The 17,385-nt window shown below is 44.6% G+C and overlaps 1 protein-coding gene across 1 annotated transcript in view; it reads left to right on the top strand.

Annotated features, from left to right (window-relative positions):
• The window catches only part of DNAH2 (dynein axonemal heavy chain 2), a 426,940-nt gene that overhangs the window by 184,109 nt on the left and 225,446 nt on the right, over positions 1–17,385 (top strand). The window contains exons 20-23 of the mRNA XM_089688974.1: positions 1,118–1,310; positions 4,885–5,085; positions 10,427–10,583; positions 15,291–15,465. Of these exons, the coding sequence (XP_089545100.1) occupies positions 1,118–1,310; positions 4,885–5,085; positions 10,427–10,583; positions 15,291–15,465 (726 nt within the window). The remainder of the gene's footprint in view (positions 1–1,117; positions 1,311–4,884; positions 5,086–10,426; positions 10,584–15,290; positions 15,466–17,385) is intronic.

Genomic DNA, 17,385 nt, shown 5'->3' with positions numbered 1-17,385 from the left:
TTTCTGGTTTCTCAACCTTGGATGCACCACAGAAGTCACAAGTTTAATATTTTAATGCTTTATTTTAACCATGAATCTTTGTTTGATTTATGTGATCATAATATTATCTGGCATATGAGCGCTGCATATTTTTTATGGTCAATTTACTATCCGAAGTTCTCGAGGTTTACTTCCTATGCTAGCTGCTTGTTTTATTTATTTATTTATTCATTTATTTTTCTTTCTTCTTATTAATTATCAGACACCTAGCGCTGTTGCACTTTATTCTATCTGATTCAGTTCAGTTAGACAGCACAGCTGTAAAATAAATGTGACATAGTTGCTGTTTTTTGGAGCTTGGCATTTACAGGCTTACAGTAGTAAACATGAAATTTACAAGTATCTTTAAAGCTGAAATTTAATCTGAGTAAATGTTGCCTTCGCTAGTTCCTCCTTTCCCCCCTCAACAACAGGCCAATGAAACTTGTAAATAATACCTTTCCATTTTCACTGCATACCCTATTTTAGGATCCAATTATGTCATTGCTGGGTTTCTGTGCATCTCTATGTGATGCTGGCAAATCATGGCTGGTGGGAGGAGCCAGCAGGGTGCTGTACATAGAGTCCTGACTGTGTGCTCCTCTCTAGAGCCCTCAGACCTGATGCAAGCAATGGGGATGCTCTTGGGAGTTATTCAAATATGAAAATGCCTTGATGGTAGGGTGTCATTTTGGAGGAGTGGGCATTCCTGGGCTGACGTTGAATGCAGACCATCCTAGTTAACGCCAACATCTGATGCTGAGCCTCCATGATTGAAAGAACCGAAATCCAGTGAAAGAAAGGTGCATGCCAGAGACAGAAAGGCTGGGAAAGTAAGGTCAAGTTTTTGCTGTCCTTCAGCAAGGAAATGAGGGGGCTCTATCTTCTAATGCACATTGTTACAAGCTCACAGTGTGCAGTGAAATCAGAGTAAGCAATTTTAGTATAGGAGAGGGGCCGTTAAAACTGTGCAAGACTGAAGGGAAGGCTGGAGGTCAGATTTAAAAGATATTTTAGCCTTGACTATAATGGATAAGAAATGTAAAAAATTAGCATTTTAAGTCCATATCTGATAGATTGAGGTATCTTCACCTTCCAGAGCGCGATGAAGAGATCAAGAAGATCCAAGCTCTGATCAGTGGAGGAATGACTACAAATGCCACCCTTCTCCAGTCCTACCTGAAAACATGGGACTCCTTCCGAATGATCTGGGAGCCCCAGAAAGACACCCTGATCCGCCGTTACCAACGTCTAAACCCAATGGTGTCTGCGTTTGATGCCGATATCGCCCGGTGAGAATTTTTTATTCCTTGCCTGTCCAAAAATTTGTTGACAAGTGATGACTTTGTGGGCCATAGAGGGGCAGGGTGAAGGAAAGGGAAGAACAGGCCATGGAGTGACACACATCAGGGGGCGGCTGGTATTGTATTGGTGTTTTGGGATCGAAACTGATGAGCTCCTATGCCGGCACAGGACTGTGACTGTCCACAGCGGAGGCGAAGCTTCGGTTTAGAGTGGTGCTGTCCACATTGGATCACATAATAAAGAGATACTGTATACTGCATACTTGATCAAAAGGTTTATATGTAAGAATGCCAATGCACCCAAAACCCCCAACCTCCGTGTAACACATCTCCCAAAAAGCAAACCAGTGTCCTCTTTACCATGATAACTGACCCATGACAGGCCCTTGTCTGCTGGGCTCTTTCTGGCAATGGGCCTGGCGTCAAGTCTTCCCCTGGTGTCTGTGGGTGGGTGTTGGAATGCCTTCGGTATTGTGTGGTTCTGACTGTGGCAGGATGCCTGGCAGACATGGTTTAACCACTTCAATACTACAGTAGGCACTTATACCCCCTTCCTGCCCAGGCCAATTTTCAGCTTTCAGCGTTGTCGCACTTTGAATGACAATTGCGCTGTCGTGCAACACTGTACCCATATGAAATTTTTGTCATTTTTTTCACACAAATAGAAATTTATTTTGGTGGAATTTATTCGCCACTGAGTTTTTTATTTTTTGCTAAACCTGAAACGTTTGAAAAAAACACACTTTTCTTTGTTTCTGTTATAAAATGTTGCAAATAAACAACATTTCTTCATGACTTTAGGTAAAAATGTATTCTGCTACATTTCTTTGGTGAAAAAATAATAATAATAATTACATTTGTATTTTTTTTTTCAAATGTTTCTATTATTTTTTTATTAAATGTTTTTTTTTTACTATTTTATTTTTCAGCACACTGTGACCAAAGCAATACAGTGTTGCCATAGTGAGATTGAACTACCCGGGGCAAGTGATCAGGATTTTTTTTAAACACATTATGATTGCTAATACCGATGTATTTCATTGATATTTGCAATCATTGTTACTGAATGAAACTGATCCATTCAGTCTTTTGTTGTGATTAGCTGTGATTGGGCAAAGCTGATCACATGATACAGATGGGCTGTGATTGGCCCTGTCTGTATCATGTGACTGCCTTGACCAGTCACAGCTAACAACATCATTGTTTACAATGGATGGCATGGCAGGAAGCCATCCATTGTATACAATTGACATGTGATCTGCTGTGATTGGTCACAGCGGTCACATGACACTGGCAATGGGCCAGTGTAATGATATGTCATCGGGTGTGTTCCCTGGACACAGCCGGAGGCAGATCACACCGTGGCTGAGTGAGCTGCTCATTTTGACATAATGTCATATGATGCCCAGTCACAATGGCGAATGTCCCGCCCGGCCGTCCATCTGCTATAGGCTGGGCGGGAAGGTGTTAAGGAATGTTTAAAATAGCCTGGAAACAGGCTCACTTAGATCTGCTCCTTACCATATGATTAGATCCCCCAAAGAGATCATTTAGCTCCTTGCTGCCCCGCTGCACCACTCACTCTGGTCAAAGATTCCATCCCCGACTTCTGGGTAGGATGCATTCAATAAAGAGTTAAAAGACAAAAGACAATGCCATGGTGTAGTATTTAAAATATAACAGTTTTTTTAATATGTAGAAAAACACTTACAGAAAGTATAAAGTTGATCCAGGGAATATCCGATTGCCTCTCGGAGGATCAGGAAGGAATATTTTTCCCAGCAGGAGCAAATTGGATCGTGCTTTGCTGTTTTTTTTGCCTTCCTCTGGATCACCTGTGGGTATAGGATTATAACTTTTTTTTTTTTCTATGGTTGAACTGGATGGACTTTTGTCTTTTTTCAGCCAGACTAACTATGTATATATATGCACAGGCAAATGATATTACACAGGCAAATGCACTGCTGGTTCCCGTGATGACGTCACGTATTGCACCTTGCCCAACATGTTTCACTGCAACCAGCATCTTCAGGGGATAGAGGCAGATCTACTCTGCAATACCCAGAGTATTCAGAGAGCACCTCCAAAAAGAGCACCTCCACTTCTTGGCCCAACAGAATGGCCGAGACCTATTCTGCAATATAAAAAAGTATGTAGGTGTGCTGCCCCTTTAAGAACTAAGTTGTATACAAGGTATACAACCTTGTATACTGAAAGATCAGTGACTTGCTTTGGTTTAATATTTCCTTCAGGTTGTACAGCAGTCTTCAAGGAAGTATAGTCATTTACACAAAGCAAGGTCTATTTACCCTAGTTTAGGCACAGAACAAAAACCAAACTAGCTAAGTTAACTAGTTAAACAATTTAATTAGCATATAAATAAAAGAAGCCCTCCTGCTGACTGAAACTTCCTGGGGAAAAGTGCGATCGACCCTTCACCTTCCAAATGGTAGCTAAAAATAATATTCTGCCTTTGCTATTAAAATAAAACAAATTAACTGAAATGACCACGCCCAACACTTTATCTGGGTGGCACAGTGGCTAAATAGTTAGCACTTACGCCTGGCAGTACTGGGGTTGTTGGTTCCAATCCCAATCAAGGCACCACCTGCCTGGATTTTGCATGTACTCTCTGTGCGTGGGTTTCCTCCGGGTACTCCAGTTTCCTCCCACACTCCAAAGACATTCTGGTAGGTTAATTGGATCCTGTCTAAATTGTCCCTAGTATGTGTATGTATGAATGTGAGTTAGGGACCTTAGATTGTACACCCCTTGAGGGTTAGGGACCTTAGATTATACGCCCCTTGAGGGTTAGGGACCTTCGATTGTACGCCCCTTGAGGGGTAGGGACCTTAGATTGTACCCCCCTTGAGGGTTAGGGACCTTAGATTGTATGCCCCTTGAGGGTTAGGGACCTTAGATTGTACGCCCCTTGAGGGTTAGGGACCTTAGATTGTACACCCCTTGAGGGTTAGGGACCTTAGATTGTACGCCCCTTGAGGGTTAGGGACCTTAGATTGTACGCCCCTTGAGGGTTAGGGACCTTAGATTGTACGCCCCTTGAGGGTTAGGGACCTTAGATTGTACGCCCCTTGAGGGTTAGGGACCTTAGATTGTACGCCCCTTGAGGGTTAGGGACCTTAGATTGTATACCCCTTGAGGGTTAGAGACCTTAGATTGTATGCCCCTTGAGGGTTAGGGACCTTAGATTGTACGCCCCTTGAGGGTTAGGGACCTTAGATTGTATACCCCTTGAGGGTTAGGGACCTTAGATTGTACGCCCCTTGAGGGTTAGGGACCTTAGATTGTACACCCCTTGAGGGTTAGGGACCTTAGATTGTACACCCCATGAGGGTTAGGGACCTTAGATTGTACGCCCCTTGAGGGTTAGGGACCTTAGATTGTACGCCCCTTGAGGGTTAGGGACCTTAGATTGTAAGCTCCTTGAGGGTTAGGGACTGATGTGAATGTAAAATATATATGTAAAGCGCTGCGTAAATTGACGGCGCTATATAAGAACATAAAATAAATCAGTCTCCTTTACCAACGACTATTTTTCTAGGTACACGGAGCTGGCGAACAATGTCCAGAAGCAGGAGACCGTACAGAACATCCAGTTTGTCATGCTGGACTGCAGTCAACTTAAGTTCGCTTTGGTCCAACACTGCAACGAGTGGCAGAATAAGTTCACTGGCTTACTGAGACACATGGCCACCGAGAAACTGTTGGAGCTGCACGCTTATCTGCGCAACAACGCGGAGCGGTGAGTGCGCCCCGTCTGTCCTTCTTCCACACATTGAAATCACCTTACTTAAGCACCAGGCAGTTGAGTAACCCTTTCCCACCCCCAGCCTCCACCATCCCTTTAGCGGGATCATTATACCCGAAGACAGGGAGGATTGCCTGATCACGTGGCCACTGGCTATCTCAGTGGTCACATGATTAAGAGCTGGACCCGCTCACTCTTGATCAATGTTAGAGACCGGGAATTGTTTTTTACAGCTAGGTCACTGTACTGGGAACACACAGAGGTTCATTTGCTAAAGGAAAATAGACTGTGCATCATACAAGGTGCAGTTGCACTCTACAAGTGCAATTGCTCCAGAGCTTTGTAAATGTGATAAAGATTCACTTTGCAAGGAATATCCAATCGTGTGCAGGGAAAAATGAAAAAAAGCACTTTTGAGTGCACATGATTGGATAATCGAAGTCAGCAGGGTTTCTGCTAATTTATTAACCCCTTCGCACCGGCGCTTCCCGGCCCTTTAAGGGTTCCAGAAGCTGGAAGGTGGGTCGGGTTTTAGGGTCATGTGACTGCCATGATTTGCTGTCACGGCGGTCACATGATCAGAAAAGGTCCCAATCGAAAGAGGAGATCGGGACCTTTCCGTGAACACCGAACGTGTGTGCTGGGAGCCACAGGGTGTGCACTCTCAGCCAGGGGAGGACTGACCATTTGGAAACTCGGGCACTGCCCGAGGGCCCGGGGTCAGTAGGGAGCCCCATGAGATGCCCCTGGTACCTTTTTCATAGGCTTTTTTGAGTTTGGTATAACTTAAATAAAGGAATGCGCTAAAACCACAAACTATTCCTAATTTAGTGTAGAAACATTAGTGCAAAAGATATATACCGTATTTTTCGCACCATAAGACGCACTTTTTTCCCCCCAAAAAAGGGGGGAAAATGTCAGTGCGTCTTATGGAGCGAATATGGAGCGGCCGGTCCGGTATTTCCACTGCCGCCGTGTCAGAATACCGGGCCGGCCGCTCAGCTCTACAGCGGGACCTTATAGAGATGACTACTGACCTTTGGGGAGGGGGGGAGCGGGTACCTGAATTTGACAGATACCCGCTCCCACTTCCGTGGAGTTGTTCTTTCATCTTACCCGTTCCTCTATCCAGCGGCGCGGTCTTCCCGGCTTCTGTAGTGTGGGCATGACAGCCGGGTGCCAAGTGCGCATGCGCAGGAAGCGGTGCTTTTTGTGAATGGTAAGGCGGCACCTGGGACACATGACAGATCCCAGAAGCCGCCGGACCAATCACAAAGCGCAAGTGCTTCTCGCTCATGCGCACTGGGCACCCGGCTGTCATGCCGAGCGCCATTACAGAAGCTGGGAAGACAGCGCGCGGCTGGATAGAGGAACAGGTAAGATGAAAGAACAACTCCGCGGAAGTGGGAGCGGGTACCTGTCAAATTCAGGTACCCGCTCCCCCCCCTCCCCAAAGGTCAGCAGTCTCTGGTCATCCCCTGTACTATCCACAGTCTCTGGTCATCCCTGTGCTGTCCGCAGTCTCTGGTCATTCCTGTGCTGTCCGCAGTCTCTGGTCATCCCTGTACTGTGTCCGCAGTCTCTGGTCATCCCTGTGCTGTCCGCAGTCTCTGGTCATCCCTGTACTATGTCTGCAGTCTCTGGTCATCCCTGTACTGTGTCCGCAGTCTCTGGTCATCCCTGTACTGTGTCCGCAGTCTCTGGTCATCCCTGTACTGTGTCCGCAGTCTCTGGTCATCTCCTGTACTGTGTCCGCAGTCTCTGGTCATCCCCTGAACTGTGTCCGCAGTCTCTGGTTATCTCCTGTACTATGTCTGCAGTCCATTAGTTCAGAATTTTTTTTTTCCTGTTTTCTGCCTTTAAAACCTAGGTGCGTCTTATGGTCAGGTGCGTCTTATGGAGCGAAAAATACGGTATATATCTATTCTCAATTAATATAAAAAAATATCAAAATTATGTGCAAAACTATTTTTTAATGCATAAGTAATTTACATAATTAAATATTGTGAATATAAAAAATTGTCCAATTTTGAATTTCTTCAAATGTCCAAACAAATCCTTTTCAAATTCAAGTGCTCTCAAAGAAATTGTGCCAAAATCCACCACCAAAGTAAAGTTGGGTAACTCACCAGAGCTCCATGCTGATCAATCTCTAGATCAGCAAAAAACGCTTTTTGCTCTGGGAGCAGATGCAATGAATCAACTTCTCAGGTGTGATGATCAATAGCTACACAATCATCCATAAGGTAGGTATCCACCACTCAATATAATGGTTCCAGGAGCATTATATCACTCTCTCTTTTTATATCTCTCCACCGAGGTCATGTTTGGGAATGAAAGAGAAAATCATGGTGCAGCCAGTTCTTTTATAAAAGTATCCAACAATTTAATAAAGATTTACACTCACAAAAAGGGTGTCTTCACCGACACCAGTATAACAGCAGAAAACAGCAAATGGTATAACAGTCTCCTGCTCCCCGCACACTCACTACAGCGCTCGTGACTCAATCCTCTCCACAGACGTCAGCATCCAGCAAGCCAAGCCCTACTAGTTTCGTCATGAATGACGTCTTCAAGGGGCGGTTTTTTGAGTTTGGGCAAGGACACAGGGGCCCCATGATCCCCTATTGCCCCGGGGCCCCATCAGTTGTCAGTCCGCCCCTGCTCTCAGCACATATTTTTAATAGAACGCAAATGTGCGGCCACTCGGCGTCTAGGCCCAGACGTCAGGAGGCCGCACATTTGCGATTGGCCGGCGCCAAGAGCTTAAGCTGTGGAGCAACTGCTCTTGCTGAGTGCACAGACTATTTGCCTTTAGTAAACCAACCCCACAGCGAGCACGCTCTCAACACAGAAACCTCTGCCACTCATTGATGCATAGGTGCAGCATGTGACCATTAAAACACACTCTCTTTGTTTCCACACATATGTATTACACAAGAAGTACAATGTATGTAAAAGTCAGTTGTGGAATGTAATGTCCAAAAAACAAATGTGTATATGGAATCACACGCAATCGCCATCAGCGCACAAGCATTAACAGTTTGGAGAGGTCAGAACAATGCAATTTGTTTTCTCTAGGAGATGGTAAATGATCATCAGGTGTAGCTTGAAAAATCATTTAATCTTGTAGCTGGCACTAGCTGCTGCTGTTCCTGAGATAACAGATGTCTCAAAGGAAAGAAAAAAAGAAAGGAAGAGAGGGCGCAGCTAAGTGGAGTATTATGAATCTTGAATCTGTAAATAATACTTAAAAATGTTCAGTCACGTGAAAAGGTAAAGCAAGGCACAAAAAAAGATTCTGAGTGACTTCAGAAAGGGGACGAATCTGTCAGGGCTCGGGGAATGACCAGAGGTGTGTGGACTGACACAGGGAAACACAGACTTCAGGTATAGCGTGTAAACAAGATAATTTATTAAGGACAACACAAACATAAACGCAGTGCAACAAACCAAACCCAAAACGAACACAAATACATACAACAAGGTGAAACAAACCCAAACCTAAAGTGATATATATATATATATATATATATATGTATATATATATGGAGCACAACATAGTCAGGCGGGCCGGGTCGGTAGCTAACGGGCAAACAGGGTACCAGGAGCGAGCGGAAGAGTGGTCAGGAATAGCTGTGGTCAGGACAGGAGGAGTTCGTTCAGAGTCAGGATCAAAGCAGGATCAGGCAGGAAGCAGACAGGATGCAGGTACAGGGGCTCATGGGAAACATACACCAAGGCACTGATCACAGGCCTGGTCCTGCTTAAATACACCTCCTGCAATCAGCCTCAGGTAATGGCCTGATTGCAGGAGTGAGATTCTGGCTGCTGAGAGCACCCGCTGACCAGCCTTGGTACTGCATCCCACAAGGCAGGTGAGTCCCACCACCATGGGCGAGTCCATTCCTGACAGAATCCCTGAAACGCGTAGCCACGCTTACCTAGGTTCTCTTGATCTGATGACATCACAGGGTTTCCCTGAGCTGCTTATGCTGGATTCCTGTCGGTAGAGAGGGATCTCAAAGCAGCGGTGTTACCTAACTGGCTGACCAGAGCGAACTCCAGGCTGGATGGGAGAGCTGAGTGGTGCTTTTGTATCTGAGAATATGTATGTGCTTTGCTTCACCTTTTCATAGGTGAGTGGCCAATTTTAAGTATTCTTTACAGATTAAAGATTCATAATACTGCACTTTGCTGTGTCCTCTCTTTTTTTCAAGAAATGTAACATAACTTAACTCCATTTAGATATATTGGGGGAAATTCACAAAGAAAAGAGCAGGCATAAAGCCTGCACCACTCTTCTAAACTGAGCCCCTTTCTTGATTAGGAGCAATCTGCTCTGTTTTCTGTCATTTGTGCACTGGAAATGGCATAGAGAGCTGGAGAGCTGAAGCTCCTTGCTCTGCCTTCCTCTTCCCAACCCCCAAGCTCCTTGCTCTGCCTTCCTCTTCCCAACCCCCAAGCTCCTTGCTCTGCCTTCCTCTTCCCAACCCCCAAGCTCCTTGCTCTGCCTTCCTCTTCCCAACCCCCAAGCTCCTTGCTCTGCCTTCCTCTTCCCAACCCCCAAGCTCCTTGCTCTGCCTTCCTCTTCCCAACCCCCAAGCTCCTTGCTCTGCCTTCCTCTTCCCAACCCCCAAGCTCCTTGCTCTGCCTTCCTCTTCCCAACCCCCAAGCTCCTTGCTCTGCCTTCCTCTTCCCAACCCCAAGCCCCTTGCTCTGCCTTCCTCTTCCCAACCCCCAAGCTCCTTGCTCTGCCTTCCTCTTCCCAACCCCCAAGCTCCTTGCTCTGCCTTCCTCTTCCCAACCCCGCTCAGCTGAGAACAGGAGGAATGAAGAAGGCTAACCTTGACTAGGTAACAACCAGGTATGTAGGTAGGGAAAGCTCCTTTCCCTGCCTATGTTATTATTATTATTATAAAGGATTTATATAGCGCCAACAGTTTGCACAGCGCTTTACATAATGAAGGCAGACATTACAGTTACAATACAATTTGGTGCAAGAGGAAAGAGAGGGCCCGGCTCATCAGAGCTTACAATCTATGCAGGCTGTGTCCATGTTGTGTTTTCATTGGCTACACAGATAACACCAGGTTACCAGCAGACCGTACACCAGGTCCAATCTGGCGGGGATCTGCGGCAGTTTTCTATATTGAAAACTGCCATGATACATTTGTTTACTAGGAGCAGAACCTGCATCAGCCTCCATTTCATTCTGAAACAGGTCCATCTACTTTTTGTAATGTGTTGCAAATGAATATCAAAAAAAAGTCTGCCCCGTGTATCCCGCACTATTTCTAGTCTACTGATCCTATTTCCTACATATGTCCTGCAGGGTGATAAGGCCCCCGCAGACCCTGGAAGAACTGGCGCAGAGCCTGGCCTTGTACGACACCCTCCAGAGCGAGCTGTCCAAGGTGGAGAGTCAGATCATGCCCATCCATGACCAGTTTGAAATTCTGAAGAAATACGAAGTTGCTGTGGAGGAATCGGTGAGTATTCCTATATATAGAAAGTCCGATCCATCCAAAATGTCTTCCTTCAGACTTTTTTGACTTGGAGTATGATTGTTTTCAATAATGGCATTAAGTGCTAAGGATACCACTGCTGACAGAGGTGAGACAGCCATTCACATAAGTGAAACATAAAAAACATTTTATTAAACATGAAAGACAATGGGCTCAATTCTCAAAGTGTAAACCTGACCTCCAGCCTTCCCTTCAGTCTTGCACAGTTGTACCGGCTCCTCTCCTGTACTAAAATGGCTGACTCTGATTTCACTGCACACTGTGAGCTTCCAACAATGTACATTAGAAGCTTCAGTAAGTTAAAAGAAGCTTGCCCCATTTCCTGTCTGGAAGATGTCCAGCATCATATAGGCCATTCCTCCCCAACCTAAGGCTTTGTATATTATATTTGCTTTTTCTTTGTATACATAAGGCTACATGTACACTGGAGCTGCCATAGAAATTAACTCTACTGGCGAATCAGATCGGATTGGATGTTGGCGAGTGTAAACGGACACATGTCTGTTTAAACCTGCCGCTCCATAGAGGAGAATGGAGGTCCCGATCGGGTCCCCCTGAAAAACAGGCAGGCGGACCTGATTGGAACATCCGTGGGAAAAGAGCCAGAGTTTGATCAAATCCATTGGAAATTGTCTCAATCAATTAGTTATGGCTGTTCAGTTGTTTGTAGATTTGATCGTGTTGATCGAGTAGCACATTGATCAGAGAGAAAAATCTAAGCGTGTATGGCCATCATTAGTTTCAGCCATGTGACTTTAATTTTCTCCTTGGAATCAACTGAAAATAACAAATTTTTAGACAAAAGGAATTCTTATCCTTGTGTATTGACTTTGTGAATTGAGCCAAATAACATAACTACTTCTCTTTGAGGGCTGAAGCATACAGAGAGTAGTGACATATGATGGGCATAGAAAGGCAGTGGTGTACCTGATGTGTGGGCTGTGATTGACAGCCTAGCCTCACCTTCTTCTCTGCTGGAGACAAGATGGGGGACATGCTTGAATGGATTTTGTATTCACTTATTATGCACTGGTGAGTTGTTTATAAGCAGAATAATTTGCAGTGGTTTCTGTGAACAAAGGAAAGGATTTAATCCAGACGCTAAACATATATTAGCACTAAAAAATCAATGATGAGGTCAGCGACTGGAATTGAAAACAGCTACTGTTCAATGCTATTACAACCCAAGCAATTCCATCCAAGCCTACGGTGATAAAATACACAAGATGGTTATAAGCATGTCATCTACGACACCAAAAACCTTTTATGTCTCCTCAGAAGATACACTATATGGTCAAACGTATGTGGACTCCTCTCCATATGATTGGATTTTGGTGTTTCCAGTGAAGGGTACTGTTATTGTTACAGCAAACAAAGACATACTAGACCAGCCGTTCTCAGTCAGAGTTCTATGGAACCCTAGTTTTTCTCCAGAGATTACTTGGAGCTCCTTCAACTATTGCCGATAGACCTCCCCTCTGATGGTGCCTTCAGAGTTCTGATGTCAATACCAATAGGCAGAGCCAACTGCTTAAAACCAATGATCTATTTAGCTGTCTGTAGAGGTTGAATTCTGACCAGTACTGTAAGGGAGGAATTGCTCCCAATAACCAACAATGTAAGGGGCGTTTTATGCACTGACCAGCAATTATTTGATTTTACCAGGGGTTCCCCAAGACCTGAAAATTATTTCAAGGATTCTGTCAAGGTCCTACCTTTTCCCAGATGTTATGTTACTCCATGTGCTGGCATCCATCTTGGATTTCTGCTGAGCATGGTGGGAATCTTTTATGCCTTCAGGTCTCTGAGGTCCATCCCCCAGAGGGGTGTGGCTGATTGCATATAAGCCTGTGGTCCGCACATGCTCTTTGCACTTGTGTCTTTGTGTCGCTATTACTCTGTTCTGACTCTCCTGGAATCTGACTCGGCTTGTGACTATTCTTTGTGTTCTCCTTTGATCTGACCCTCTGTTGCTGAACCCGGCTCGTGACCTGTGATTCTCATCTGCTGTCCTGTACCGTTTTGTCCCGTTGTTGTTGACCCGGCCTGCCTGACTACTCTATTGTCCTTACCACTAGCTACATGCAATTGGCGGCGGCCATTACCGCAACTGAGGTGTCTCGGGGGACGCGACCTGGTTCCTGGCTGCGTCAAGTCCATCCCCACCATCAGGGGCCCTGGTGAAGGGCAGCCTGGGACTTAGACTCCGCGCCCTGAGGGACTTCGGTCTGTGGGTGGTGGTTGTCATCAGCCAGTGCGTTTTAGGCCTGCCTGTCCGTTCCTCAGCTCCTGCCCTGACAGATTCCTTGTTTGGGAAAGACCCCTTTCTGTTCCAGCATGGCTGTGTTCCTTTGCATAAAGCCAGCTCCATAAAGACATAGTTTGATAATTTTGCTGGGAAGAAACTTAAGTGGTTTGTACAGAGCCCTGACCTTAACCCTACTGAACACCACTGGAATGAATTGGAACCCTGATGGCGAGCCAGGTCTTCTCATGCAACATCAGTACCTGTCCTCACAATTGGGCACAAATTCCCACAGAAACTCCAAAATCTTGTGGACAGCCTTCCCAGAGGAGTGGAGGCTGTCATTGCAGCAAAGGGAGGCCAACTCCAGAGTAATGTCTATGGTTTGGAATGGGATGTCTAACAAGTTCATATAAGTGTGATGGTGAGGTGTCCACATAATTTTTACTATATAAATAAACAAAGGTTACTTTCAGTGATGGACATATGCCAAAAGGATGAATAGATCCACGGATATGGACAGGTAAAATTTTCACAAATGTTAACTTCCTGTAAAATTCAAGCTCACCCCGCCATCCCTCTTGCAAGCCCCTCTAAAGGTTTTTCAATGCAAAGGATGCTTTTACTGACCAAGAGGAATGATTGGAAGGTTGGATTGAGTGTGGGCAAGCTTGAAAAGTTGATATTTGCATAGAATTTTAGCTGACTAGGTCTTAGCATTTGTCAATCTTTTTGGATGTGGTCCTACTAAAGGTGACATCTGCTTTTGGATTTTTGTTCATATATTGTATGTTCATTTTTTACTTGTATGTAAGAAAGTTCAATTTTAGGTAAAAAAACAAAACAGACTCAGAGATGTCCATTTCTCACAGCGTTTACTATGGGGCCATTTAGGACAGGGGACAGATGATTATTATATCCCTGCATTCTTTCTTGGTTGACCTACGTTATGTCAAATATATCTTAAGCTGGCCCATAGATGGAGCGATTCCCATGGTTGCAGGAAAGAAAATTGTTCGATTCCTCCATGAACACAGTCAGTGTTGATGGGAGAATCCCTCCGTAGCCATTGTGTTCTCCTGACTGGGGAGGGCGGGGGTAGCCTTCCCTGCCAGGGGAACACAGTAATTACTACTAGCGGCTATAATGGTAAAATCCAACAGGCTAGTTGTACCCAAGTTGATTAAACAATCAACTTGGGTACATTCAGCCTGTCCATAAATGGTTTAAATCTTGGCTGGTCCCTGCTGAACTGTTCAAGATTCGAACCTTGGTTGACTTACGTTATGTCAAATATGTCTTAAGCTGGCCCATAGATGGAGCGATTCCCATGGTTGCAGGAAAAAAAATTGTTCGATTCCTCCATGAACACAGTCAGTGTTGATAGGAGAATCCCTCCATAGCCATTGTGTTCTCCTGACTGGGGAGGGCGGAGGTAGCCTTCCCTGCCAGGGGAACACAGTAATTACTACTAGCGGCTATAATGGTAAAATCCAACAGGCTAGTTGTACCCAATTTGATTAAACAATCAACTTGGGTACATTCAGCCTGTCCATAAATGGTTTAAATCTTGGCTGGCCCCTGCTGAACTGTTCAAGATTCGAACCGTCTGTGGCTGGCTTTAGTTGGACTGTTTTCTTTTGTCAAATTTGTTACATTACATGGATGCCTAGTACAAACATGAGATTAAAATCTGACCATTTTTGTTAACATTTTGCAGTTTTGGTGGAATATTTTGGTGTCCCGATGTGCTGTATTATCTCTTCACAGTTTGAGGTTTGTCAGACTTCACTAACATTACAGGTATAAAGACACGTTAAAAATGAGTTTGGATGGGCTCCAGGAAGATTGGAGGTAAAAAAATGGGGCAGGAGTGGTTAAAGACTGTGACTGAACTTTCAGGTAAGATAGGGAATCAGAGAACAATATGGACTCCCAGTTTCTTTAAGCTAGGGCTGTAGTCATTAAAGTGGAAGTAAACTCACTTTTGTATCTTTTACCTATAGGTAAGTTTACTTATTAAAGCTTATTTGTAGGTAAAATGAACATCGTGCACCGTTTAGGAGATATGAGCTTTTTGTGACAGCTGGTTATTGCGCTCTGAAGGTACGGCATACCCGTGCCGTTCCTTCAAAGCACTGTGCCGTGGCCTGAGACTCCCGTGCGCATGATCGTAAGTGACGTCATCGCGTCTCGGCCAGTCAGATGGCTGGAGCTCACAAACCCGGAAGGAAGACCGGGTGAAGATGGAAGCCTCTGCAGCGGGAACAGGGTACAAGGTAAGTCCTTCTTAATGTGCTAGTATGTGATGCATACTAGCACATTATGATAATATCTTGTAGGGGATTTTTTTTTTGTAAGCTGCAGTTTACTACCGCTTTAAAAAATTAAAACCTACTTATAAAGGTTCATTCTAATTGGTTTAGGTCCTGCAGACGCTGGACTCCCTGAACAAGGCGTGGCTGTCCTTCCAGCAGAGTCTTATCGACAGCGAGACCATGCTGAAGAAGTCCAAGGAGAAGTTCAAGGCTGGTCTCATCCACACTGCTGAGGAGTTCAAGAAAAAGTCACGCTCCCTCCTGGAGGACTTCGCTGGAAAAGGTGAGACAACTTTCCTTTGTCAGAGCAGTGAAAGTTCAGCTGCAATTGACTTCTAGAATTGAAAGGGAAAGAGGACCACCTTCAGTGTAGTGGAACAATTGTACATGGGAAAACATTTTCAGTATTGGCTGTCAGGGCGAGATTTAGTCCTGGTTTTAGCTGATAGTTGACTTGATATTGCCCAATAAGTACAAGCAATAAGTAGGGAGTCTGATTAAGGAATAATATCACAATAAAAGGACATTACACCTAAATCTTGACTTTTTAGTGTTTGATAGACGGAGAATTAAACCCCCTGACAGTCTCACGCATTTCTTGGGGTTGAGGACTCTGTGTTGAATTCTTGGGTCTGCACACTTTCTGAGCCCATTATGGAGGGCTCCCACCATCTCTACTGGATTTCCTTTATATTCTATATCCAAAGGGAGTACAGGGAAAGGAAAGAAACTCAGTTTTTGTGGTAGAATGAAATAGTTCTTATTCATAATCTTCTGTTACTAAAGTATATAGTCATATGAGGAGGTTAGACCATCTGAATCACCATTCCAACTTCCTTTGATTTCCCATCACCCCCCATTATTAGAGACTGGGAGTTGGGTTTGTGTAGTTTCACACACATATTAGTCCAGTCGTCTAATATTCCAGTTGTTTCAGTAAACCAGTCATCATCTTATTCTAGCTTATTTCAAAGAGGAAAACAAATGGACAGGTCGGAAAGTCTTCATTTTGTTTTTGATGTGTCTACAACATACTTTTGATGTGTTTACAGCACACTTTTGATGTGTTTACAGCACATATTACCAAACATCTCATCTTTTTAGAGCGTACAAAAATAAATTAATGGAACTGAGTTGAACATACTGAAAGCTATTATTGTATTATTTGTAAATTGGGCCAAATCAAACTAAACAGCATGCTTGTGTGTAGCATTATACAAGAATATATATACAGAAACAGATACACATTAAAACCAGATCTAACAAAAAATAGCTTTTTGCCCTTTTGGCTAAAATCAAGTGTCATGTCTGTTCTAATCAGTGTTCAGTAGGGGTGCTCCACTGTCATTCTGGCCTTTTGGCAGGTGTGATTGGCTGTATATTGTCTCTGCTGGTATGATTTGGTCCTGAAAGGGACCTTCCCCATGGGAAGGAATCCAAATGAAGTTTCTGTCGGGTAAAGTGGAGGTCTATAGTTTTTCCCCAATGCTAAGGGACCCGAGGGTCCCAGTGCCTCCTGATTTAGGCAGTGCTACCTGCTCTTGCTAGGGGCTGGGACGACAGAGAGCCTGGAGTGGTGACCCAGGGTGCTCCTAGTACCACTGTGGGTTTGGGACCTCACTGTGGGAATGGCACTAGGCCACAACACCACTTGTTTTTTTTCCGCAGATCACCTCATGGGCTACGCCTTTTGGCTGAAAGCGGTGCAATCTTTGTTACCAGGCCACAAGCCCTAGCCATTGTATATTCAACTGCAGTTTTTTTTTTTTTTTCACTCACTAGGACAGTAGGGTGTAGGTCTTTGTGCCTACCTTAAAGTCTAGGGGGATGTGTGACCCTTAGCTTTACCCCCCGCTTGGAGAACTGTCTTTGTGAGAACCACAAACTTAGTACTAGAAAGTTTGATTCAGCTAGCCACAGTGAGAAGGTTTACACCAGGCCTTTAGGCTAGATGGACCTGAATGTGCCTGGCCCCCTTCAGGAATCTTGCACCCTGGGTGATCCTTCCTCTTTGGGAGGGTACCAGTGAGTTATGCACTTTTTTTGGTTCACATGGAGTTTAGTTTTTGCATGCTGCACCTCATGCTTGAAAAAAACAAGACAAAAAATTTTGATTTAAAAAAAAAAAAAAAACTGGATGAGTGTGAGACCAGAAGGCCAACTGTCCTGCTATAGGATAAAGCCCCTGAATCATTATGGCTGC

This window comes from Staurois parvus, unplaced genomic scaffold, assembly GCF_062004578.1.
Source record: "Staurois parvus isolate SC_StPar_1 unplaced genomic scaffold, SC_StPar_1.0 ptg000463l, whole genome shotgun sequence".
NCBI classification, from domain to species: domain Eukaryota; kingdom Metazoa; phylum Chordata; class Amphibia; order Anura; family Ranidae; genus Staurois; species Staurois parvus.
The sequence above is the reverse complement of the archived record's forward strand: the minus strand, read 5'-3'. Positions and strand labels throughout refer to the sequence as shown.